Raw genomic sequence first — 24,720 nt, 5'->3', positions numbered from 1 at the left:
TGGGCTTGATTTTTAACCTCATTTGTGGCTCTCAGGATGCCATATTGTCAAACATCATTCTATGTGCAGACACTTCAGCCTTTCTAAAGTCAAACACCTCAATGTTTGGGTGACTGTGGTTTAACATGCGTACTGTTTACACTGAGCTGGATCTCTCGGCTAGCATAGCCCACAGGACTGGTGGCTGTGCAGATGTAGATCCCTGCATCCTGAGTAGTGGGGTGGGGGATGTGGAGGTATCCATCAGGGTCAGACTGAAGAGTGGAGCGGTCCCTGGGCAGAGGCTGCCTCCCCTGTAGGAACAGCAGGCGTAAGACCAGACAAAATATTCAGTTAATACAAGCTGTCTGCACAACAGTGCAGGGACACTTAGCTTAGTTTAAAGTTTATGACCCAACCTTTGATGTGGAATGTAATTACAGAGCACCCCTTTAAGTCACTCTCTATCCCCAATACGCACTCCCAAGAATGCAGCTGCTGCTGCAAACGCACCAGCTTTGAACATTGGAATTGCTTTTACAGATTCACTTTTATCTGACAAGAAAAGAAATTTATTAAACTCGAGAGTACTATTTAGAAAATGTTTGGGAACAAAGAAGGGAAGAAAAATCTGGCTCAGTTCAACAATATGTAGAAAATGAAAGCATGTCAACCGTGTTGACTGTAGTGCTTTTTTGAGATTATGCTGTTATGAAATTGATCTGTTTATTTCTTCACTGAAAAGGTCAGTGACTGCTTTCACTGATAGTAGTGTCACACTCACAAACAGAATAATTACCGGTCATAAAACAGTCAAAAGATTATACTCTACATAAATATATTCAGCTTTGAAAAGCAGATGTGCAGTGCTGTATTACATGCAGTATTAATGTGGAGGTAATAAGATTCATGTTTTTTTTTTTCTGGCTGCCTTTGCACACATTCAGCTTAAGTAGATATTATCTTTAAAGTTTTCTTCATATGATGTGATTCTTTTATTGCTGAAGTGTTCGATGTGCTGTGAGGAGTAATTGTAGTGGGTTCCTAATGTACCTCACGTCTGAGATGTTCCTCAGTGTCAAACACCTTCGTGGTAAAGTTGCCATGGTTGCATCCGTCTTAGGTTAATCAAATTGTGATTGCAGTACAACCGTTATTGTTCCTGCTTTTGAGATTTTCTCACAAAGCAAAGAAAATAACACTGGGATGAGTATGGCTGCGGTTAGACTACATTAGGGAAATAAAAATCAAATAATCACTTTATTTAAAAGCAATTCTCAAAAGAATTAAAAAAAGTTTACACTTAAATAAAGCAGAGCCAACAAGGCTTAAGACAAATTAGTTAATGCTGAGAGAATTCATTTTTGGAAAAATGACTAATCAACATTAATATTTATAACTTAAGACTGACTGCATCAATCTTCTGATGAATAATTTGGCTCAGTATTTAGCTCACATCATCATAACAGAACTAGACAGTGATCTTTGATTTAAAGTCTAGCTATTATTTCCACAGTTATTTACAAACTCTAAATGATGATTAGTCTCCAGACTAATGAATGCCAAGTGGGATCCTCACTAGATAATGTTGTGGGAATAGTGCTGTCCAATTAGTCATGCATTGGTGTATGGGATGCAGCCAAAGCAGTCATTAAGAAAATAAGCTTTCGACTGTGAGTGTGACATCTTACCTTGGACCAGACAACTTTTGGCTTGGGAACTCCACTGGCCTCACATGACAGCGCGATGGCTGCACCCTCGTTGGCTATGTAGTGGTATGGACCGGCGATGATCTCAGGGGGCACTGTGGAAGAAGTAGGTCATAAAACACAGCTGTGTGACTGACCGTGAAGAAGCAGGCCTACAGTATTATCACTGGACTAAGCCGGCCAGCAGCATCAGCGCTCGAGGCATTTCTTCATTACAAACTGATGATGAACCGTAATCTGGCCTGTCTGTCATTACATGCCTATGAACAAAACGACCCTTTCATCAAAGCAGGCAGTAAATGAACCCTCTAACTATGATGACAGCAGGTGGTCAACTCATTGACATATTGTTGTTTTCTATGCTGAGTCAGCAAATTAGTGACCCAGCTGTCCAAAAATGCCACACTAAAAAAATAATGCATGTTTCAGGAAGTAGACTCACTACTTCTCTAACAGTTTTTAATGCAATTACTTTCTATTTTACTGAGTGTAAGATCAGAAGATTGATACCTCTGTTCTGTCCACATATAAGGCTGGAGTCAGCAGAGCTAGCTGAGCATAAAGACTAAATGCAGGGAAAGACAAACGACCTACAGTTATGAATATAACTCTGTGCTACTGTAGCAAATGTATGCTTTTGATTTATGCCAACATGCTTGCAGCAATAATGATCCTTAACTCATCCAGAACAATGTTTATTAAAATGCATGGTAGAGAAAAAAAAATCATGTATCAAATAAACTAAGTGTATTTATCTTAAATTGACAGGCAGATGGGTCACCAAAAATTATGGATGAGCCATCTGCCTGTCAACAACTATCAGATTTGTCACACACTTCTGGCATTCACTGGTTATGAGCAGAGTCTTCCACAACTTGAATCTATAGAGCTAGCTTCACACTGAAAGGGAGTTTTATACATTTATAGTTACTAAGTTGTGCTCCTCTCAAAAATGCTCTCATGAGCAGATGTCTGAGGAGCTGACCATGTTTTGTTGTTTACATTAATGTTTCCTATCCTAGCTTTAAATGCAAAACCAGTTATTTGAAATTTTATCAGGGTGTCCAAGAACATTTTCTCAGCTATATGTTTGACTTCTCCAAGTTTCCACTAATAACAACTGGGACAAGCCAACAGAGCCATTTCAAACTATTTCTACGGTTAAACAAAGACAATCTTCAAAACTACCGGCAATCATCAGCTGTCAATGATACTTCTGGGAAAAGATGCCGAATTTTCAGCCAGCAACTTCTAGCCAAGACTTCCTTTGCCATGAAGTGTTTACTGTATGTTGCAGACATGAATGCTGTCATTTCTCAGTTCATAACAACCCCAAGAGTAGCATTATTTATTTGGCTGCATGTGAGTCTAGTTCAGTAGTAAAACAGAAGGTACACAGCTTCACTCTGACAAACTTTGCAAAACAACAAAGATTATCATTGAAAGTAAAATTCTACGTTTGTTAGATATGTCCTCAAAAAAAGAAGATAACTTTTAAGATATTTGTTAAAAGGAGCACAGATCCTTTGTTTCTAAAGCATGCCAGGTAGTCTGGAAATCTGAAATCTGATTGGTTTAGGAGACACATGTCACACAAATAATAATAATGATAATAATAATAATAGTTCACTTCCTGGTCAGGGCCTTTCTGTGCAGAGTTTGCATGTTCCCCGTGCACATGTGGGTTCTCTCCGGGTACTTCGGCTTTCTCACACCACCAAATACATGCTCATCAGGTTAATTGGTGACTCTAAAATTGGCTGTAGGTGTGAATGTGAGCGTGCCTGGTTGTCTGTCTCTGTATGTCAGCCCTGCGATTGACTGGCGACCAGTCCAGGGTATACCTGCCTCTCGCCCAGTGACAGCTGGGATAGGCTCCAGCCTCCAAACGGGGTAAGCAGTATAGAAAATGGATGAATGGATGGATACTAATAATAACTTTATTTGTATAGAACTTTTAAAAACAAGGGTTTTCAAAGTGCCCTGACATGCAGAAAACAACGCAGCAGAACCCCCCAAAAAAGAGAAAGAGCAAAAGATCACATACCCAAACAACATCAAGAGAACCCTCACAGTAGAAGAACCTAAACAAAACAAAACCCCAACCTACATATTAAACGCAAACAATGTTATTACCCAGACACCATGAGTCATCATTGGCACTAAAACATCAAGAACTAAGACATCCTAAGACATCCCTAGAATTAAGACATTCTAAGACATCACCAGAACGAAGACTTCACATGACATCATAAGACCCATCAGTACCCAGACAAGACAAGAACTCAATTACAAAACCTGAGACCATGTGGACCTAAGTCTCAAGAAGAAAATCTTGCTCAAAATTATTTGCCCTATAATGGAATGTTAGCTGTACTATGCAGATATTTGTTAACGGGGCCAAATAAATCATTGATATAATACCGCCAACACACACTAGTATGTCAATAGCATGGGAAACATTACACCCATTTTTCTCTCCACATGGACTGTTTCTCCTGCATATACCAGAGTCTGTGATTGTTAATACAACTCAGGCTACACCACTGCATCTAACGCTATGCATTGCACTTGGTGTTGTATGGCTTGGATGCAGCTGCTCAGCCATGGAAACCCATTCCATGAAGCTCTCTACGCACTGTTCTTGAGCTAATCTGAAGGCTGCATGGAGTTTGGAGGTCTGTCGCAATTGTTGGCATTGAAGTTGGCGACCTCTGCGCACTATGCACCTCAGCATCCGCTGACCCTGCTCCGTCATTTTACGTGGCCTGCCACTTCGTGGCTGAGTTGCTGTCGTTCTCAATCGCTTCCACTTTGTTATAATACTACTGACAGTTGCCTGTGGAATATTTAGGATCGAGGAAATTTCAATAATGGACTTGTTGCACAGGTGGCATCCTATCACAGTACCATGCTGGAATTCACTGAGCTTCTGAGAGCGACCCATTCTTTCACAAATGTTTGTAGAAACAGTCTGCATGCCTAGGTGATTTATTTTATACACCTGTGGCCATGGAAGTGATTGGAACACCTGATTTCAATTATTTGGATGGGTGAGTAAATACTTTTGGCAATATAGTGTATCTTGTCTTTGTGTTAGTAGTTGTGAAACCTCGTGTACATTAATTGTTAACCCTAAATTTACCTGAAAGTCCTCCCATTAAATCTGACATGCTTTGGTCACAGTGCAAATCAGTGTGCATTGTTTCTATTCTATTCAGCCTTGCTGAGCTCTCCTTGTCATGGCTCCAGGCCTTCACTAGGCACCATGTGCCCCACTTTAAGAATTACTGGACTATACAACTATAGCAAAAGGAGGTCGAATAAAACCAAGCTATCCTGATCCTCTGTCTGCTCATCTTTCAGGATATTTTTCATGTTTTGTTCATCCCATATATTTCTCAGCAAGAAAGCGAATTAACCTTCCATACTAACATGAGCTCTTACCATGGACTTCCAGGCTAACTGTGATGTTCGTAGTGCCTGCTACATTCACAGCAGTGCAGACATATGTCCCAGTGTCCTCTGGGCTGGCTCTTTCAATGTACAAACTCCCATCACTCCTCATGAACATTCTCCCGTTCAGCTGGACCTGTGCAGAAAGGAAACTATTTATGTCACATCACAACAAATACACTACTGGATGATGAGTGCACTTGAAAGTGAATCACTTGTCAGTCTTACAGGTTTTCCATTGTAGGACCAGTGTCTTTCTGGAAGAGGTATTCCATCCAGTAACATGCAGGGGATACTCAGGGACTGACCGATACCAGTGGTGATGAGTGGGGGACTCTGGGCTAAGAGAGGGGGCTCTGCAGGAAAATAAGTGTGAAGATATTAATACTAAAGAAGAGCAGAAGTTTTGAATATTAAAAGGCAACAATCAGTCAGTTTGATGACATGCAGTTAGAAAAGTCAATTTATTATGTTTTCCAAAAGTGTACTTTAAAAATGTATGTACACATTAGTCTGACTGAGTTTGTACTGAATCAGATTTCTCAAAGTTGCACTAAAACAGCTATATAATGCGGTTGGAGAGCGATTCATTCATGTTTACAGTTCAATCAAACCCAATCAGGACTAGGCATGTTGAGCATGCTCCTCCTCAATCTTCATGCTGGGCTTTGACCAAGAAATTGAACAGCACAAATGCCAAGTGTAGCAAGTGTCCCATTGTCATGTGCCTTTTGATATCACCATGAGCATGAGGTATGGCGTTCATCTCATTTGTGCCAAAAGCGTAGTACAGTGGTTCCCAGCTGGTGGTTTGGTCCCAAAAGTGGGTTGAGAAGTTCTTTCCAGTGGGTTGCAAATGTGTGCAAGGAGAAAAAAGGGGGAGCAGACTCCCTAAATGGACATATGGTAAATTCATACATGTAAAATCCTTATGTTTGTTTATAAAGCACTTAATGGCTTGGCCCCCTCCTACATCACTGAGCTCCTGTTCCCATACCACACCGTCAGTGGAAATTTCTTTGGGAGGGTTGCTCGTCCAATCAGCCTGTACACTGTTAGGAACTTCTTACCATGAAGATAGGAGACTCACTACAGTTCAGTGGGATTTTTAGTGGGATCTGACCTGAAAACATGCTCTGAAACTCAGGTCGCTGTGTCAAGACCGTAACTGCTAGTATTAAACAGATCGCACAGTAAGAAAGACAAAGCTTTGATGAAGCAGTCATGTTAATTTCATGTTATTTGGGTGAGAAATGTGGCCAAGATGGCAAGTTGAAAAGGTCCTCTCTTCTATGTCGACTTAGAAGTTTCTCCCAGAGTTCAACATTGTCGCAGATGGGAGAGATTTCTGGGTGCCTGCGATAGTTGGCTGATTTCTGGGGAAGGGGTTGATGCTATGGCTTTGGTTCCTGGTTTGAAGCGGGACAAAATTTCCTCTGTTTTAATCTGATTTTTATGTCTGAGGTGTTAGAGTTGCGGTGGCAACTGCAATTTATTCAACAAGGTTTGTTGTTACTGGGCCCAGTCTTCCCACTCTAAGGTTTCAACGCCACTGTCAACTGTCAGTGTGTTCCATCTCATTAAAATGGATGTGAAATGACCTGAAGGCTGAGAAAAAGTGAATCAACTTTGAAGGGTCGCTGTGAAAAAAAATGATATGAAGGAGCTGAAAAATAGCTGAATAGCTGAATTTCTTGTGAATGTTTTAGACATTGAATGGAGTCTGTAAGTGTTAGTATGACTGAGTTTTAAGGGTTTGAATGAAGGTTAGAAAAGTGTGAAATTTGGCAGTTGAAACCTTTTTGAACATTCTACCCATTAATTTAAATGGTCCCAACTTTTTTGAAAATTGCCGAATATCTCTGAAAGTTCAATGAATATTTCTTAGAAAAGTCATTTCAAACCATTTGTAATTAGGCTGCATGTAATGAAGGTTGAATGGTTTGAATTGGCTGAATTTTGTAGAAGAAGAAGCGCAGCGAAAAAGTGAGCGGAAGAAGAATAATAACGATAAAGAATTTTTGCACAGAATAACAATGCCTAATAAAGATGATTAGATTTTATTTGATGTATTTTTTAGAATTTCCATGTACTTACAAGTAAATTTCAGCATTTGTCTCAATATTTCTTCTTATTTATATCCTTTTTTTTTTTATAACAGCTAGTTTTCCAAAGGTTAATGAGAAAATTCCTTGAGAAATTACCTAATTTTCACGCTGTCTCTGGAAAAAGAAGCACATTGAGTAAATAAATAATGCATGCATGCATGTCCTTCTTTGATTACTTGTTTTTAAACATGTTTTTTGGCCATGTTTTTTCATTTAATGTTTTTTTTCCTTTAGGGTCCAAATTGCAACATTTCATTAAATAAGTTCAAGCAATAACTCCTATTACTGGCGAAGAGTTTGTATGATGTATACAGAGTTGTAATAATGTCCACATTTTCCATGTTTGACATACAACCGGCTAGTTGCTTGATAACTTGCTGACATGGTAAACAGGAAGAAGGTCCAGTAACTAGCTGAAAGTGGAATATCACTAGCTATCAAAGCAGAGCTGGACATGAGCTCATCAATAAATCAATTTTCCTTCTGTGTATGTATACAAGGACAAGACAGTACTCAGGTTGATTTACCTAACTGAGCCATAACCACACTTTAACTTTACAATGCATGTAAATGCACTGAGTTTTTGAGACGCTACCATTGTCACCTTAATAAATGGTAGAGGGATCAAAGATGTTAAAGGACTTACCCAGTCCAGTGACACTAACTCTGGCTTCAGTCTTGATGGTTCCAAACTGGTTCTGTGCCTCACAAATGTACAGCCCTTCATCATCCAGCCACACACCTATGGTCAAAGACACAGTAAACTCAGGAAGTATCAAAACACAGCACATCTGAGGTAATCAGCATACATACACATGCTAAGAAAGAAAACAATTAATCTAGATAGTTAAGTCAATATAAACTGCTATTTTGTCCTTTATTTAATAACAAATTGTTTTCCTGGATTGACTCTACTCTAAGTAAGAGACAAAAATAGAAAATAACAGGATTAAGTGTTTTGTTCAGCTGCTAGACCACTAACACACATGCCCCTCTGCCATTATAATTCTCTGGAGATCACATGATGGAATATCAACCTTTGATTCATCTCTGGTGTTTAGACGGTAAAGCTGGTGTTTAAACATGTGATGGCAAGACATTAAGCCCTAAAGAACAAAGCGAGGAACAGTTTGTGGATGACACCGTATGGATAGAAACATTTTCTAAAACAATGGCAGGTAGGATAAAGCCATCTGCAACAGCTTGAGCTAATTAGGCCAGAGTGCAGCCACAAATGGAAACAGTGACAGAAGGAACAAATGCAAATATGCCCTCTACCCTCCATCATAATAGTACAAATGTTATAAATATTTAGGAACATAAAGGATCCCCGTAAGTGGCCGGGCTAACTTGTATTTTAAAAAAAAAAATCCCCTTTGGCTGATTTGGATACAAACTTACAATGAAGGAAAAATAAATAAACAAAGGAACGCTTACTGTTTCAAAGACCAGAGGAGAAGCTATAGGCAAATTAATAACACTCAAAAGAGCCATCTGCAGTTTGTCATTTTATCAAAGCAGTGATACTGTCATTGCTTTCAGCCATCTGGTTAAGTTTAATGAGCATCTGTAGGGTCATATGTTATTAAACATGCTTTCTTGTTCACAATGTCTTTGTGCCACTCAAGTAGTTTGAATGTCTAGGTTCGGTTGACAGCAGGGCCAAAGAATCAAGTGGAGGGCCAGTGAATGTTGTTCTCTCACAAAATGAAAATGGCTCCTAGAATAATAATAATAATAATAATAATAATAATAATAATAATAATACATTTTATTTATAATGCACTTTTCATTAAGGAAAATCTCAAAGTGCTACAGAGTACGCTAAAAATCAAAAGGACAAAAAACACCAAATCAATAAGATCAGAAAGAGTAAAAACAGCATCAAAAGCAGTTTGGAAAGGTCTGTGTGAACAGAAAAGTCTTAAGGCCTTTTTTGAAAGAGTCCAGAGGCTGAGGATTCCTCAGATGGTCAGGGAGGGTGTTCCAGATGCAGGGGGGCTGCGGAGAAAAAGGCCCGGCCTCCCATGGTCCGGAGATTAGTTCGGGGCTGAAAAAGCCGGTTGGAGCCGTGGGACCGGAGGTGTCGAGAGGATGTGTGCGGGGTGAGGAGGTCTTTGAGGTAGACTGGGGCGTTGCCATGGATGCAGAGGTGGGTGAGGAGAGCAATCTCATAGTGGATTCTGGAGGTTATGGGGAGCCAGTGGAGGTTCTGAAGAATGAGACTAGACTAGACTAGACTAGACTAGAGACTTTGTGTTGCTCCATTCTCTTAAGAGATATAAGGTTAATCTAATACATGAGGCTACATTTCTTCTTATATTTGCCCTCAGTTTAAGGAAACAATCAGGCTGTAACACAGCCTGATTGTTTACTATACGATATGATTCAGTATTACTTTATGCAATTCAATATATGATATAATACAAGATGATACGATACGATTCCATACAATGCCATTCGATACAATATGATACAATACGATATGACTCGATAGGATTAGATACAGTTTGAAATGATAGAATTCCATTTGATTCAATGCGCTATGATTTGATACATGATATGATAGAATGTAATAGATATGATCCTATACATTATGATTTGATACAGTTAGATGAAATATGTTACCATTTGATGCGATTCAATTTGATACGATATAATACAATACAACTCCATACAATACGATATGATTCGACGCAATATGATATGATATATGATATGACTTAATATGATTCGATATGATACAATTCAATATGATATGATTCCATTTGATATGATACAATATCATGTAATTCAATGCGATATTATATGATATGAAACCATAAAGTATAAACTGCTCCAATTAAGGAAAGATCGACCATTAATGGAGCGATGCCTGCAAGCTAGTTCAGGCAGTCAAACTTGAACTCCATGATACACATCTGACATGCATCATACATAAATCACTTAATGTGCATCCTTCTTATTTGGCAGTCTATTTAAGCTACAGGATTTCTGTTCTCTTCTTCTGCCCTGCAATTGCCAGCTCTGCCCTGAATCTGCACTCCACCCCAGCATCCACCTGCAGGCTCCGTCAGGAGCTTAAGATGCTACCTCATCACTCCTTAGTTCTGCACTGTAAAATAAATCTGGGAGAAGTGATGAAGTTGAAGCCTGCTGCCAAACAAATGTTATGCTGCCATAATAAATGCTTGAACATTTACCAACATGAGCTGGCAGACTGAAATGTATTTATTCTCTGCATGTTTGGTGTTAGGACACCACCTATCAAGGTTCTACCTTTGAAATATTTTCATCATTTTCAGAAATTATCCCGCCGTCTTCTTCTTCTTCTTTTAACTGACAGCCAACGTCTTCTTTGGCCAGTTATTGTTTGTTCACATTATCATCATTTTTGTCTGAAGCCCCACCATCAGGAGTTCTGGAGAAGTGGAACTGTGGTTTTAAATTAGCAGTGAAATCTATTAAGAGCTCAATTTTTTAAAATAAAATATCTATATCAGTGATTTGATAATTGTATTACATGAGCCAGAATGATGATACATTACCATATCAAGTAATGTTACACCCCTAGCTAGCCTGCGCTGCAGACCAAAGCTGTTTGCATTGATAGTGTTTGATGGATAACTTACTCTGGATTAAAAGATGTCCGTTCTCCAGCTGCACTGCTCTACTGTGGCTGTCTGTCCTCTTAGGAATCTGTCTGCCACCCTGCCTGTGCCAGGTTACTGTTGGCAGTGGGAAACCTCGGGCATTACAGGGGAGGGTGATATTCTCCCCTACACTGGCTGTTGCATCAACAGGTGCCTCAGAGAACAATGGGCCCGCTGTGGAGGGAAGAGTTTATTTTAAAAAGAAGTTTAAAAAAAACATAAATTTAAAGTGAATCATGGACTGTAGCCTCACCTCCAACCTCCAGACTGACAGTGCGAGCAGAGGTTCCAGCAGAGTTGCTGGCTACGCAGCTGTACTGACCGGCATCGACCTCCTGCACCCCTCTGATGTGTAAGGTGCCGCGGTGTACATCCTGCTCAACAAAAGGAGCAGAGCCCACCTCGAGCTCACCTTGAAAACACAATTAAACAATTCCATTGGACTGTTGCTAGATTTTTTTACCCATGAGCTTGCTTGAGTTGCTTTTGCCCTTAACTCACCTTTGAACCAGTGAACAAGAGGAGGGGGAACACCTGTGGTTTTACACTCCAAAGTGGCATCACCGCCAACAGATACTAGTACGGCCTGCTGTGCCACAGTTATTCTAGGCACCTCTGGAGGAAAGAAAAGGAATCTTAAAAGGCAGAAATACAGAGAATTTTCATTTAATAGCACTTTATAATTTTGAAAGTAATGCCTCCATATATGGAAACACAAGCAAAGAACAGTTATTTTAAACCACAAAGGTATACAGAACAGATCTAAGGGGTGCATAAAAGCTTTACACAGATTCTGTGCCAGAAGAACACCATAGAGTCTTTGGGAGGAGGCAGACAGCTGAGCGGAAAAGATGAGATGTTCTACCTAACAGGGCTCACGCTGCCTTGACAGATAGATGTTGTTAAAAATGACAGTCTGAGAATAAAGTGTGTATAACACCAGCATGCCCCAGGAAGAGGCTGCCACAGTCCATCAGTGTTGAGGTTTCTGTCAACCACTAACTGACAAGCATTGACTGAAGCTTCAACCTTACAACTGTCAGCGCTCACAAAAGAGGGAGAGAAATATCCTATTGTGTAAGACAAGGCAACATCCAACACCAGCCTGTGCTCTAGATAGAACTGCTACACAACTCAAATCAGATATAAATCACAGATCACAGACTCAGATTTACAACAAAAACTCCAGAAGGAAAGTCCCCTTCCAAAATAAAGGAAACGTTTTCTAACCTTTTTCTGTCAAAGCACCCTTTAAAAATTTGAAAAATCTCAAGTCATCCCAGTCAAAATGTATTGATAAAAAAATAACATTCTGCATCTCAGTGACTGCTGGGAGATTCATGTAGTAATCGGTTTAAAAAGATAAACCTCTAAAGCAGTGGCTTTCAACAGGTTGGTCGGGACTCAAAAGTCAGTTGCGAAGGTATTTTTACTTTATGCCATGAAAAAAAATTGTTGACAAGAGTCCATGAAGTACTAATGCCAGTAGTGGACATACATCCATATAATTTTATTTTACACTGTTTGCAGAGATAATAGGCAAATATACAGGTTTTCTCAATACTACAGCTCATTTATCTTCTTTATAGGAGAATAAGCAGCTTTTCCCACTAAAATGAAAGAATTCCACAAGATCCATGTAAATTTGGCAACAACGTACACGCTGTCATGGGAAATTGGATATGTAAAATGTATTTGTTTTGCCCTCTCTATTACAGTTATATATTTGGTCCATACAAGATCATAACTGCAATGTTTTTCATTAATTTTTAAAATTTGGGTTTACAATTTGTCATTAAGGGGCTGTGGTGGGTCCTGAGGCTAGATGAGTTGAAACCACTGCACTAAGGAACTTTCTTAAAGGTCACATATTATGCAAAACACACCTTTTCAGGCTTTTCTAAACAAAAATATGTGCCCCAGCCTGTCTACAATCCCCCCAAAAATCAGACTCAGCTGCCAGCTGAGAGGAAGATCAGGAGAGCCATATCCATTAAGCCACATCCATTTCCTGAGAGGGGCGGAGTCAGGGGCAGAGACAGACAGAACAGTAACATATAAAGGCACAGACACAGAAACAGCTCATTCTGAGCAGGGCTGAAACAGAGGAGTTTTTTTCTTTTTTCTTACATGCAAAAATCCAATACTGGAGTGTTTTTCAGAAACAAACTTCACAGGCATGTTTGGGGACCTCTGAGACCAATATAAGCTTGACTTAACGGGGTAAAATATGTGACCTTTAAACAACTAAAATTCCTATATTGTCATGGGATTGGTGCATAAACCTTAAAAATACATTTTGGCCAATGTGTTGGACTGAACACAAAAAAATTCTCGTTTTTTCGTCATTAATGCTGGGATAGCTAATGATCTGCATATTCATGGTACTTCTTGGTTGATTTAAAGCATTTGGAAGGCACCCCTGATGATGCCAGAAGGAACCCCAGGGGGCCACGGCACTCCCATTGAGAAAGAATGCCCTAATCAAGTATTAAAATCCATAACAATGGAGATTTTAAAGAGCAGTTTGGAGGTTTCATCACATTTAAATCCTGCAAACTCAAACATCGGCTAAGATTTTGACTTACCTGCATAAGTAAGTGACACAGACTGAGAGTCTGTCCCAGCCTCATTGGTTGCTAAACATGTGTAGTTCCCAGCATCCTCAGGTAAGGCCCCTCTAATAGTCAGAACTCCATTTTGGTTGAGGCTGAACCTGATCATCATCAACAGAATTCATGTTTTTAACTCTTCCTGATGACATGTACAGATGTCAAATGATGAATGCAGATGTGAAACGGAAATGAATTTCAAACTTTTTCTGCTATTCTTGGGTATCGTGACACATTTTTCCTTTGAATATCTTTTTAACACAGACACATGAAGTATTTGTGGTTTGGAACGTTTCAGCATCAGTACATGTAAATCTATGCAGCCATCCGAGCAAGATATGGCATTTGTAAATGTACTTAAAGTGGAATGTAATGACTCTTGGAGTCCTCTGTACCGGAGGTGTTGAGTGGGCTGAGAGCTCCCTTACCTCGGCCGATTAGTGAGGAACATGTTTCCATGGCTCCAGAAGAGCTGGGGAGGAGGGGAGCCGGACGCCGAACAGACGAGGCGGATCTCGTCCCCTCGGGAGAAAGCCTGGCTCTGGGGGTAAACTTCTACAGAAGGAGCCTCTACAATTAGAGTCAAACAGAGGCAGAATGCTGACGATGACTCAGGGCCTTGTCATCACAACATGATGTCATTTATAAGTTCTCTACCACTGGTTTAACAACAATAAACAATCCAGTAAACTAGCACTCCATGTCTGCCGTCATGACTGGGGGATTACAGTGATGAAGTTTTATATTTATTTGGCTGTTTTTAAAGTTATTATAAACATCTGAGTGAATACCCATAATAGAAGCCACATTTTTCAACATGAATTAATTTTTGCTGATGAGAAACGTTTTCTGACAAGGAAGTGCCTCATTCTGACTCTAAGGAAGTTAAGCCAATAATGGAAAACAGATGACAGGGTCCTGAGAGCAGCAAAGAGGCCCGGTGTGTTAAGTGTTTAAGCACATGACCCCCAGGCTACCGTCCAACTGTACCTGGGACAAGAAGCCACACTGCGATCCTACTGTCTCCGTGGGTGTTGGTTGCCACACAGCGATACTCTCCAGCGTCCTGAGTCCTAACTGGACTGATCTGCAGGGACGAGTCAGGCAGCAGCTTCACTCTCCCTGCACGGGCTCGGATGATACGGCCCGCTCTGTACCAGGTCAGGTTGTGGCGTATGGAGCCTTCCACCTGGCAGGAGAGCACAGCCACGCCTCCAACGGAGGAAGTCACATTCACGGCTGGTTTCAGGACCGGAGGAGGCTCTGTTTTAGTGGAAAAGCAGCCAAAGCATTAAAATACCGTTATCAGCGGTGAACAAACAGAGCAGAAACAGTTTACTCTTTGATACCAATGATTGTGCTGGCATGCTTTTTATCATGTCCCTGTTTTAGCTACAATTGAAGAAGAAGATAGTGAAATGGCTGTGCTTCTTTTCAAAGTCTTTCTGTGACTAGTGCAGATTAAAAGTTTTCAGTGTATTAAACATACCTCTAACAGTAAGCTGTGTTAAGGCACGTCCTTGTCCTGCTGTGCTATGGGCTACACACTCGTAAAGGCCTTCGTCCTCAGCCGACACATGGGAAATCTCCCATGATGCTATAGCAGAGTTCCTGATGCAAAGATACGCATGGTTTGTTGGCTTGTGTGTGACAATTACAAGATCCTTTTAAATGTCACATTCATTTAGCATCTCTAGTTTATACCACAACTTAGCTTTACTTTATGAACGTAACTCAAAGCAGAGCATGCACATCATGAAAGAATGGGCGCTTTGTTAATCACTAGATGACACAATCGTATATGTAATGTTCACAATACTGGCTGCATATACAGATCTCCTGACAGATGAGCCAATAAAAGCCAAGAATAAAGCAGCACTAATGCTTTGCAGACGTGCTCAAGAGTAGTGAGTGACCTAATTAGTGGGGTTTTTTTCAGAAGTTAATGGGGTAGGAAGCTGCAGTATCTGCACAAAGACGGGCCCAGTGCTAAACAAACAGAGGTCGGACTTACTGAAAGAACTTCTCCTCTCCCAGCATAATCCCACTTCTGGTGAATCTAAGCCTGTAGGGAATGTCACTCTCCACTGAGCAGCCAATCACAGCAGGCTGCATGTAGTAGCCCTTCACCACATCAGGCATGCTCACAACTGGAGGATCTACACATGGGAGGAAAACAAAGGTTAAAGGTCCAAGAGATTGATGAGGTGTGAGAGACACTACAGAGGGGATTGCTGAAATGTGTCTGCTGGGAGGGGGTTGTCTTGCCTGGAACGATGTTGGTGTAGGAGACACTGGACAGCCTCTGGAAGCGGTAACCCTCTGCGTCTTTTCCCGTCACCTTGATGTAAAAGCTCTGGGAGGGCGTGCGGAACTCCGGGAGACTCCACAGTCCTTGTTGACCAAGGTCAGAAGGCAGAGGCACAGTGATGGTGCGTAAAGAGCGGCCTGAGCCTGACATGAGCTCCACGTGGCTCAGCTGACCAGGAGGCTTCAGGTTTGTGCATTTCAGCAAAACATGAGCTGGAAGTCCTGAGAGACAGAGTGGGATTGTAATAAGGTCATCCTCTACATGTGTTCTCCATCATACAAGTAGCTGAAAGGAACATGTCTGGCACCTTTTATTGGCCTTTCTCTGGTTTGGTTGAACTCAGAAACAGGCAAACTGGAAAAGCCCGCACGGAAGTCTAGATTGCTGACTCCTGTGACCCTCAGAGTATGGCGCCCGCTGCAGCTCACCTTTAACAAGAGAGCAGAAGTATTCAATCAGCCAACTACCCTAAAGTAGTTAGAGAACATACGCAGGCTGTGTTCATCAAAGAAAAACCTTCATTTTCCAAGCTCCAGGTCTGGGGAACTTCAGGTTGACAACTTTAGCAGAGTTGGGAATATTTAGCAACTCTTTAAGGCCCTGATCTTCACCAACAACATGACCTATATGGGGAAAGGGGAAAGAAAACAGTGAGGTCTTTATAGGATTTCTTTAACTAAGCAGGAAAGGATAGATATGAATGTGCGGTATTGGTTTATACCATAGGGATCGCTAAGCTCAATTTGTGGTGCTGGTCCACTGAGTGACACAGTGACCTCTCGAAGGCTGGGGTCAAACGGCACCTCCCACTTGTTCTCCTGGGCACTGTCATGATTTGAAGACAGCAGGTGGACCTTCATGGCTTGTACTGTCTCTTCTACCCACTTTAAGACCTGGAAGGAAGAGACAAACATTGACCGTATAACACATGGATGTTATCTCGTTGACACCATGCTGTACATTGGTTTTTGGGAAGCCGTGATGAAGCTGCAGTCGTCATGTTAGAAATGCTGTTACAATCTGACTGTTAATCAGATGAAGGGCAGGCAAAGAGATGGAGATGAAATGGGCCTTATGCCTCCTGGAAAGTAGCAACAACACATCCACCTGTCAGTCCCCTTACCCATGTCCCTAATGATGCAAACTTTTCATAACTTTTAGGCTTAATAAAATAAAAACAGATGAGTTACAAAAAACACCTAGAAAAGTGCCAATTAAGAAACAAGCTTCGGACACCAAATTTGTCTTCTACACTTGGCTGTAAACATCTTTATTCTGCTTTAAGAAATTGCATTTTAATATTAAACTATTAAGGACATATGTCAGTTTGACACCTGAGGAACTGCAGTTATCAACGCTTGTGTAATGGCTTCATCACTAGAGCTTTCAACAATCCCAGCACTGTTAGAGTAAAATGTCACACGAAGGGACACAGCCATCCAAGGGTGAAGCTGGGACCCATCAAACCAAAACTGTCAGGGATACCCTCTCCACTTTAAAAGGCAGTTTAAGGACAGGAAGGACACCACTGTGGCATTTTCTTTAACTAAACTCCCCCTACCAGCTCCTTCCAGTCCCCAGCAGCAGGCAGCTCTTTCTTTGTCTTTAGGCTATTCTTTCATCGCAAAAGCAGTCCTTGGAGGGATTTTGCCTAAACAAAAGAAAAGTGAAACAGCTCGACTGTCAAACTGATAACATACAGTTTTCTGCACTCTCAAGCATGTATTCCCAGAGGAGTGTCTCTCACAGTGGAAGTCTGTCAGGCAGCAGTTTCCCCCCTGCAGCACAGCTTTCATGAATCATAAGGCTTGTTCTTCTGAACAGAAAGCAGCGATGCCTTTGTTGTAGAATGATACGTAAACTGTATGTTCAAAAAAAATCAACTGGACTAATATGCAGAATCATTTTCAGTCTGTCTGTTAGCTACTTTTCAGTAGTATTGGTAACAATTAAGGAGCCAGATGAGGTCAGACAGTGAGACAATGGGATTACAGGAGGCTCACTTCTTAAATGAGTCATTCCACCACTCTGAGTAAAGATTATCCAAAGTCTGACATAATGTTTGACAGTATGATTATATTTAATGGCTAAGACAATCACTACTTAGACGATAATGTCCCTAGGTGGCTTTCTACAGGAATACCTGGCTGTGTAGAATTTCTGTTATGACAGGTGCTTGACCTTCTAGGTTTAATCTTTATTGGGACCGTGCACAGGACTACAGTTTCTTTTTGTTTTCTCTAAATGAAAACAGAAGCAGAAAAACGTCTTTGATTTTTTGCAGTCTCATTTCAGTGGCCACAAAGGACCAAATGTCTTCCAAAATCTTAACAAGCAACTGCTGTCTAGTATTTGTTTTGACCGCATACAGAGAAGCATTATGTCTGAACTGTGCCTGCTAAGAAACACACTGAGAACATTTTTCAGTGGGTTTTGGATATGGTGCCAATGGCAACATTTTTAAAAACATTAAAAGAAAATGAGCAAGAGCTGAAAACAAGGGGTGCCTTTGATAATTTGATTATCAAGCCTCCACTTTTTGTCTGTCAGTGCTGACAGCAGCTGGTTCTTCTCGCCGTTTTACAACTGGAAACAGCTGTAATGTCTGCCACATGTGCAGCCATCACCAGAAGGGCAGGAAACTGCTAAGAAGTGACCTACATCTGCCCCAGGATGGTGTCTTTTTCTTATGCAAGAGAGCAAAAAGGAGTGGGCATTGAACTGCTCTGAGACCTCAGATAAAAGAAAGTAGAGCCCAAAGATGGGACGACTTGCTGTCCAGGCCACAGTAGGTCTGGAGGAGCATGCTGAGTTCTGCAGCCACTCCCTGTCTCAACCACTGGGAATGCAGAGGATCTTAAGTTCTGTGAAACCTCATCCACCGTGTCTCAAGTCAACAGACTTTAAGGGCTGTTACAGGAAGGACCCCCTCTGCTATTCATGGAAGTATGTTAGATGAGCCAAAGAGAAGGGTTAGATGAGGCTGGAATGATGCTGTATTCCATTTACTCATCCAGGTACTGTACATTACCTGCAGAAGAAACATGGCCATGCTGTATCGAACACAGCAGCTTGACTCCAGACCTCCCACTAGGTAGAGGTCAGTCTAGTCCTTACCCGGGTTTAAACAACACAAGTGGCTGCGTTTGAAAGAAGATGTCCCACTACAAATCAAAGTTATTAGAGCAAATCAGTCCCAGATGGACTCCCTGCTCCTTCTCAGTTGGAGTTTCGAACCCACCTGCGCTGACTTTTTCGGTCACAGGTGGCCTATTTATGAAAGACACAGCAAAATCATAGACGGTATCTTTGTTTGGAGAACTAAAAGTACTTAAATAAATGTTACCGGGTTTTCAATTCAATGAACATAACACCCTTAACTCACCACTGCATCTGGGTGATGAGGAAACCAGAAGGGAGATTTTCTAAATTACTCTACAAGGCACTCAGAATGAGCATATGTGCAGCTTGCAAGGTGGAATAACGTAACAACTGGCTGTATCCTTTGCTTCAAAACCGCCTCTTCATTACACGCTTCTTTAAAAGGCTGTTCCTGTCTCCAACCAGGCATCACAGCAGCAATTATCTGGATGCTTTAACATCACATTCCTTATTTTTGATCTGTGCTTCAGGCTGTGGGTGACAAATGATGGCATCGTAGCCACAATGAGCATAGATCACTGTCCAAGTTTGACAGCACATTAGCTGTCCACACTCTTGTTAGCAGACCCTCTCATTGATCATAACCAGAGTGTAAAGAGTGCAATAAGCAGAGCTGACAATGAGTTGTTGTGTGAGGACGTGGGGCCAGCTCCATTGGGCAGCTGTGTTGGAAGGAGAGAAGCCATGACAGATCGTATCCTGGGATTAGAGAGTAAAATAAGCAGTCTGTTTTCACTCCACTCTGCCCCTGGAGACAACAATAACAGTTTGTATATTTGATTCGTCCGCACTTTATTAAACTGCTATTAAGGGGGAATATTTTGGTTAGATTTGTGGTACTTCTGAGGTTTTTAAGGATTAAAGGATTTGCATTAATTTAGTAAAAGCATGCCACCCAAGAGCTATAATCACACAGGTCTGCAAACGACTGACTTACTGTAATTCAGTGTGTATCCAAGAAAAATATCTTCTTTCGAAGGAATTTGTTTACATGTAATAGTACACTGAGAAAATGTCAAATTTCTTGGGGCTACTTTAGCACAAAACCATCTGGGGTTGAGGTGTGGGGGCTACAATAATTTCCGTCTCTTATTCCCTTAATACTGCAACACAAAAATGACATTCAAACACTCTTTAAACAGCTGCCAGGGTTATGAAGTGATAATGAACCTTGCCGCCCCACACACAGGCAATGCATGTTTTGCTGCATACAAGCATGAATTGAGAGGAAACAGACCCACACAATCACACAAACATGTTTGAGTTCAGAGGTTCAGTGGGCCAGCAGTATATGGGGCGTTTGGCTCGGGCTCAGCGCTGCCCAGCCATCTCCTGTGCTGACATGCAGGATACCAGTGTCTCCTCCAGAGGAAACTCTGGCTTCTTTTACGTCTGCCTGGGAAGTGAGTCCTGCTGTCTTTGGCTTCTTTAACTGAGCTTCTGTTACATGCTGCTTCCGATATAAAAGAGTCACTCAGCCGTATCACATAACCAGGAAGTTTAATATCAGCTTGGAATCATTTGATCACTCTGAATGAAAACTCTATTATTACATCAGTGAGTTAAAATTTGTTTCAGTCCTGCTCCTTCTGTTCTCCATTAGTAGGTGATGTAACCATTTTTATCAAAATATACACAACTGAGTTCAATTAATGTATCCTGTGGGTTAGCAAGAGCTTGGTGAGAGAAAAAGACAGTTGCGTGGCATGTTTTCTGTCTGAACTCACCTCGTTGACCTGTTGCTTATCCAGATGAAAGATCTGTCCGGAAGAGGTAGCAGCGATCTCCTCGTAAGCCCTGTAGCCAGGCTGAGAGCGATCACCGCAGTCCCCAGTCAACACAAACACAACCTGGGAACAAGGGAGAGTTAAGAGGATTACTGCTGTTCAGTGTTTGCTTTCTACAGACTCGCTTTCAGTTGGCTCCAAAGTGACGCTAATGCTCATTGTCGTGCTTAATGTAGAGGCTGGGGATGTGTAACTTTGAAGAAACTTCTTCTCTGCTCGGCTGAGCATCGGGGAACTTTACTGGAATGTAGATCTTTCTCAGCACGCCGCTGAACTTCTTTTGTTAAAGCATTTGACACATGCAAAGATACTTCAAACCCTGTGGGAAACCCTTTGTCATAGTGGCAAAGTCTAACAATGCTAATGAAATGCATTGAAACATGTCATTATTCTATTTTTACAGGCTTTCCATATGTCAGCAATGAAGTATCTCCAGGAACCTCAATTGTTTGTGCAACCTAAATGACCCCAACTAGACTAGTACAGTATGTATGCTTCTAGTCATCAACTATGAGATCTTCACACAGTATCACAGACTGTACCTGTGATTGTCGGAGCTGCACCAGCTGCAGAACATCTCTTTTAAGGCGATAGTCTTTTGCTCTGGCGTCTGTGAAGACGTAGATGAAGGATCCAGGCAGTGAAACCTCCAAGGCTTTCTTTATGGCTCCGATACTCATCTCAGGACAATCACCTCCACCCTGGAAGCAGAATTATGAATGATCAAATACTCCTGAAATATAATATCTTTATATAAGTTAAACTTTATAACCACTGTCATTACTCTGCTTTGGAATACAAGGTCCTGTTTAGGGGAGAGACAGTTGGCAAGCATTTTATATGAAACCTTTATTGCCTTTATGAGAAGTTGTCCTGCGCCTAGAGCATAAAAAACAAAAGACATCAGCATCCATAATAGAAGCACAAAATAGCATGAAACAAAATCAATAAAAGATCACTGAAGCAAAATTACATGTCCTGAATATCAAATAGAAAGTTACATAAAAATATCTAAGATAAAACTCATAGAAGAAGTACTATGTAGCTTTTAAATGAAGACACAGGAAATAGAAATACAATGTAAACATGAAAAGCTGATTCCTATAAACAAAAGAAACCATGCACAATCAAAAACACACAAGTTGACCGTGTGTCGCTTCAATCGTATTGTTTGCTTCTACTGCAATCTATACATACACATAGCTGTCCCTGAGTCTATTTGATGACTTCTTCAATGATGCTATTGTTTCACTATGTAGCTGCAGCTTAGATGAACCTGGAACAAAACAGCGGTCTAAGACCCAAAGATAAATTCATTCATGTGTTTTTGGTTTCTACCTGGACAAACAGTTCTTGCAGACCCTGCTGGAACTTCTTTGGGTCAGTGGTGATGGATACAGGACCAATATCTGCAAGGTTTGAAATGTAAATCATTAAAGATTGAAAACAGACACTTGCACTAAATCAAATCAGGTCTGCTGCATGAGAGACAGTCTTGCAGCTACACAATAGCATATACCTAAAGGTATTCATTCAGAACTCTTTTGTCTCTCTAAGGACTTTCCATCAGAGACAACAATGCCATATTATGTTTCCTCTCAGCACTTTAGTTTTTGTAAACAAAGAAAAAGCATCATCAGCATCAAACACTTAGAAGCCACATCCTCATTTATCAGGACCAGATTGATTCCCTGCAGCTATGTGCAACACATGAATATCAATCAGAAACACCAGACAAGAGTAGGCTAGAAGAGTGCAATGACAAAATTACAATGTTCAAGTTTTGTTTTCCTCGTATTGTTAAAATCCTGCCAAGGTTTCATGATGAGAAAATAATTATTTTCTGCAGCTGTATTCAGCACTTTTCCTACTGGGTGATTTCCTCAGGTCCCAAGTGGCAGCAGCAGCAGACCCCAGCATGATGGATAAGAGCCTGTCAGGGCCTGACACTTTCTTGGACGCCTTCAGGGGTCTAGTCCACCAAACAGTAAACATTAACCAATACACAGAGAATGCATTGTTTTACTATGGAACACTGCTGTCCATAAACACAAGCCTTTCATCATTATAGTTATTACTGAGCAGACTTTTATCAGTTCGGGTGGAGCCTCATGATTTCTGTCTGTGCTTGTTGTTCCTACTGTCAAATACCATTTTGAAGCATCATTGTGGGACTAATGATACAGAGCTTGCAGACATGTGTCAACTGATGACATTTTTAACTCATTCTCATTTTCTTTTCCAGCTTTTGAGGCTTTCAAGTCTTCCTGTCCTCCTCATGAGTGACTGTAAAACACTGACAGGACTGTCACGCCTCTTTGTCAACCCGCCGCGGCTTCTTTGCAATCCTGGAAGTTTACAAGGTCCCCAAGGGCAGGGCACATTAAACACTGACAAAATGTGTGGTGTTAGTGCAGCCCACCCCCCCTGGCTGGCTAAAGCAGGGGCTATGAGGGTTTTCCGGAGGCTTGGATGGAGGGGAGGAGAGGGTGGGGGTGAGTCGGGGATAGGGGGGTGATTGGGGTAATTACACACAAGCAGACAGCATATGCTTCTCATCAGTGCTCAGACACCCTCCCCCATTAGAGCACTCTTATTTTCAAGCAGCAGCTTTCCCATATAGGAGGGCAGATGCTGGGGGTGAGGAGCCTTACCTGTCTCAGGAAGTCCTCACTCTAAAAGTGCAAATATTACTCTTTAACATCTTGTATCAGTTTGTTTTAAATGGGGTGCTGCATGTTAGGGAATTCCTACTGAAATAGATACCATCTGTAATACATGATCTCAGGAGTTTGTTGTTTTTGTGATATTGTGAGGGAAAATGAAAGCATTTAACTTTGACACCTAAATAATTAAATTAGGGGTAATAAACCTACATTAGGGATAATATAACAAAAAGCCATAAGTGTACCTGGAAAAACAACCTGCTTTGTAAAGTATTGCCATAAATATCGATTACATGCATAATTACACAACATGTAACAACTAGGGATCACCACATTGTCATTAAAATAAGTTTCCAGTTTTCAAGCTGATCTTTTAAGAACAAAGTATGTTAAGTAAACAAATACCTGGGTCATGGAAGGGGACCAGGACAAAGTTTTTGATGGGTCTGGTAATCCGGCTGAGGGTCTTTTCCAGGATCCGTGAGGCGCCCTCGATCACCTGTTTCAGATCGTCGTACATGGAGCCGGTAACATCGAACACAAAGGCCAGGGTCGAGGCACTGTCACCGGATCCATCATCCTCCTCAGCCAGGGGGTCTGCCAAGAGCCTGTGCGCGCTGATGCACAGCGCCAAGACTAGGCACTTTAATAAGAAAGCGGTCATTTTAAAAAGATTTACTGCATCTGTCTGCTTGAATGAGGCGAATCAAATAAAAAGAACAAACAGGAAAAAGTTCTTAAAAGTTAAGTTTTCAAAGCAGGTTAAAGTCTGGGACTGCGTCCAATCGGTAAAAAAGATATTTGGAAGAACACAGCTCAGCTGAAACACATTAGAATCCACAGTCAAATACTTCCACAGGAGTACATCCGTGCGTAAAGTTTGGAGGAGCGTGCGGACTGGCTGAGTGTTGGAGAGCCCCCTGAGAGCTGCTGCTCTGACGCTTCAAACGGGGGCGGAGATGGGTATTAAAAGGTTCCCGAGACTCGACCTGATTTGTGTGAGTGTGTGAGACTTTTTGTGTACCTCGACCCCACTCTGACTTCCAGGCTTTAACTCTCTCCAACACCTCCCTCCCCCCTCCTCACCTCCTTAATTCGATTTTCTCCGTAATCGAGGTGGGCCCCCAGTTTTTTAACAGCTTTACGCACACAGCCAGCGGAGTGCAGACTGTATTTTGGACATGCAGATAACATTGTCTCAGTAACAGCCTAGTTTTTATAAATAGACAACGTTTATATTCAGCTGACACCAATCTAATTTTATACATAGCACACCC

The 24,720-nt window shown here is 41.3% G+C and overlaps 1 protein-coding gene across 1 annotated transcript in view; it reads right to left on the bottom strand.

Moving 5' to 3' along the window:
• Positions 1-24,107, bottom strand: part of hmcn2 (hemicentin 2) — a 55,090-nt gene extending 30,983 nt beyond the window's left edge. Inside the window, exons 1-21 of the mRNA XM_041787745.1 lie at positions 23,849-24,107; positions 22,116-22,186; positions 21,320-21,478; positions 20,718-20,840; positions 16,550-16,721; positions 16,345-16,451; positions 16,136-16,256; positions 15,786-16,049; positions 15,532-15,676; positions 15,007-15,128; positions 14,508-14,780; positions 13,946-14,087; positions 13,494-13,621; positions 11,407-11,520; positions 11,159-11,317; positions 10,885-11,079; positions 7,899-7,994; positions 5,373-5,500; positions 5,136-5,280; positions 1,671-1,783; positions 134-293 (exon numbers count right to left, since the gene is read on the bottom strand). Coding sequence (XP_041643679.1) covers positions 134-293; positions 1,671-1,783; positions 5,136-5,280; positions 5,373-5,500; positions 7,899-7,994; positions 10,885-11,079; positions 11,159-11,317; positions 11,407-11,520; positions 13,494-13,621; positions 13,946-14,087; positions 14,508-14,780; positions 15,007-15,128; positions 15,532-15,676; positions 15,786-16,049; positions 16,136-16,256; positions 16,345-16,451; positions 16,550-16,721; positions 20,718-20,840; positions 21,320-21,478; positions 22,116-22,186; positions 23,849-24,107 — 3,196 coding nt within the window. The remainder of the gene's footprint in view (positions 1-133; positions 294-1,670; positions 1,784-5,135; positions 5,281-5,372; positions 5,501-7,898; positions 7,995-10,884; positions 11,080-11,158; positions 11,318-11,406; positions 11,521-13,493; positions 13,622-13,945; positions 14,088-14,507; positions 14,781-15,006; positions 15,129-15,531; positions 15,677-15,785; positions 16,050-16,135; positions 16,257-16,344; positions 16,452-16,549; positions 16,722-20,717; positions 20,841-21,319; positions 21,479-22,115; positions 22,187-23,848) is intronic.
• Positions 24,108-24,720: the final 613 nt, after the last annotated feature.

Source organism: Cheilinus undulatus, linkage group 5, assembly GCF_018320785.1.
Source record: "Cheilinus undulatus linkage group 5, ASM1832078v1, whole genome shotgun sequence".
In the NCBI taxonomy this organism is placed as follows: Eukaryota; Metazoa; Chordata; class Actinopteri; order Labriformes; family Labridae; genus Cheilinus; species Cheilinus undulatus.
The sequence above is the reverse complement of the archived record's forward strand: the minus strand, read 5'-3'. Positions and strand labels throughout refer to the sequence as shown.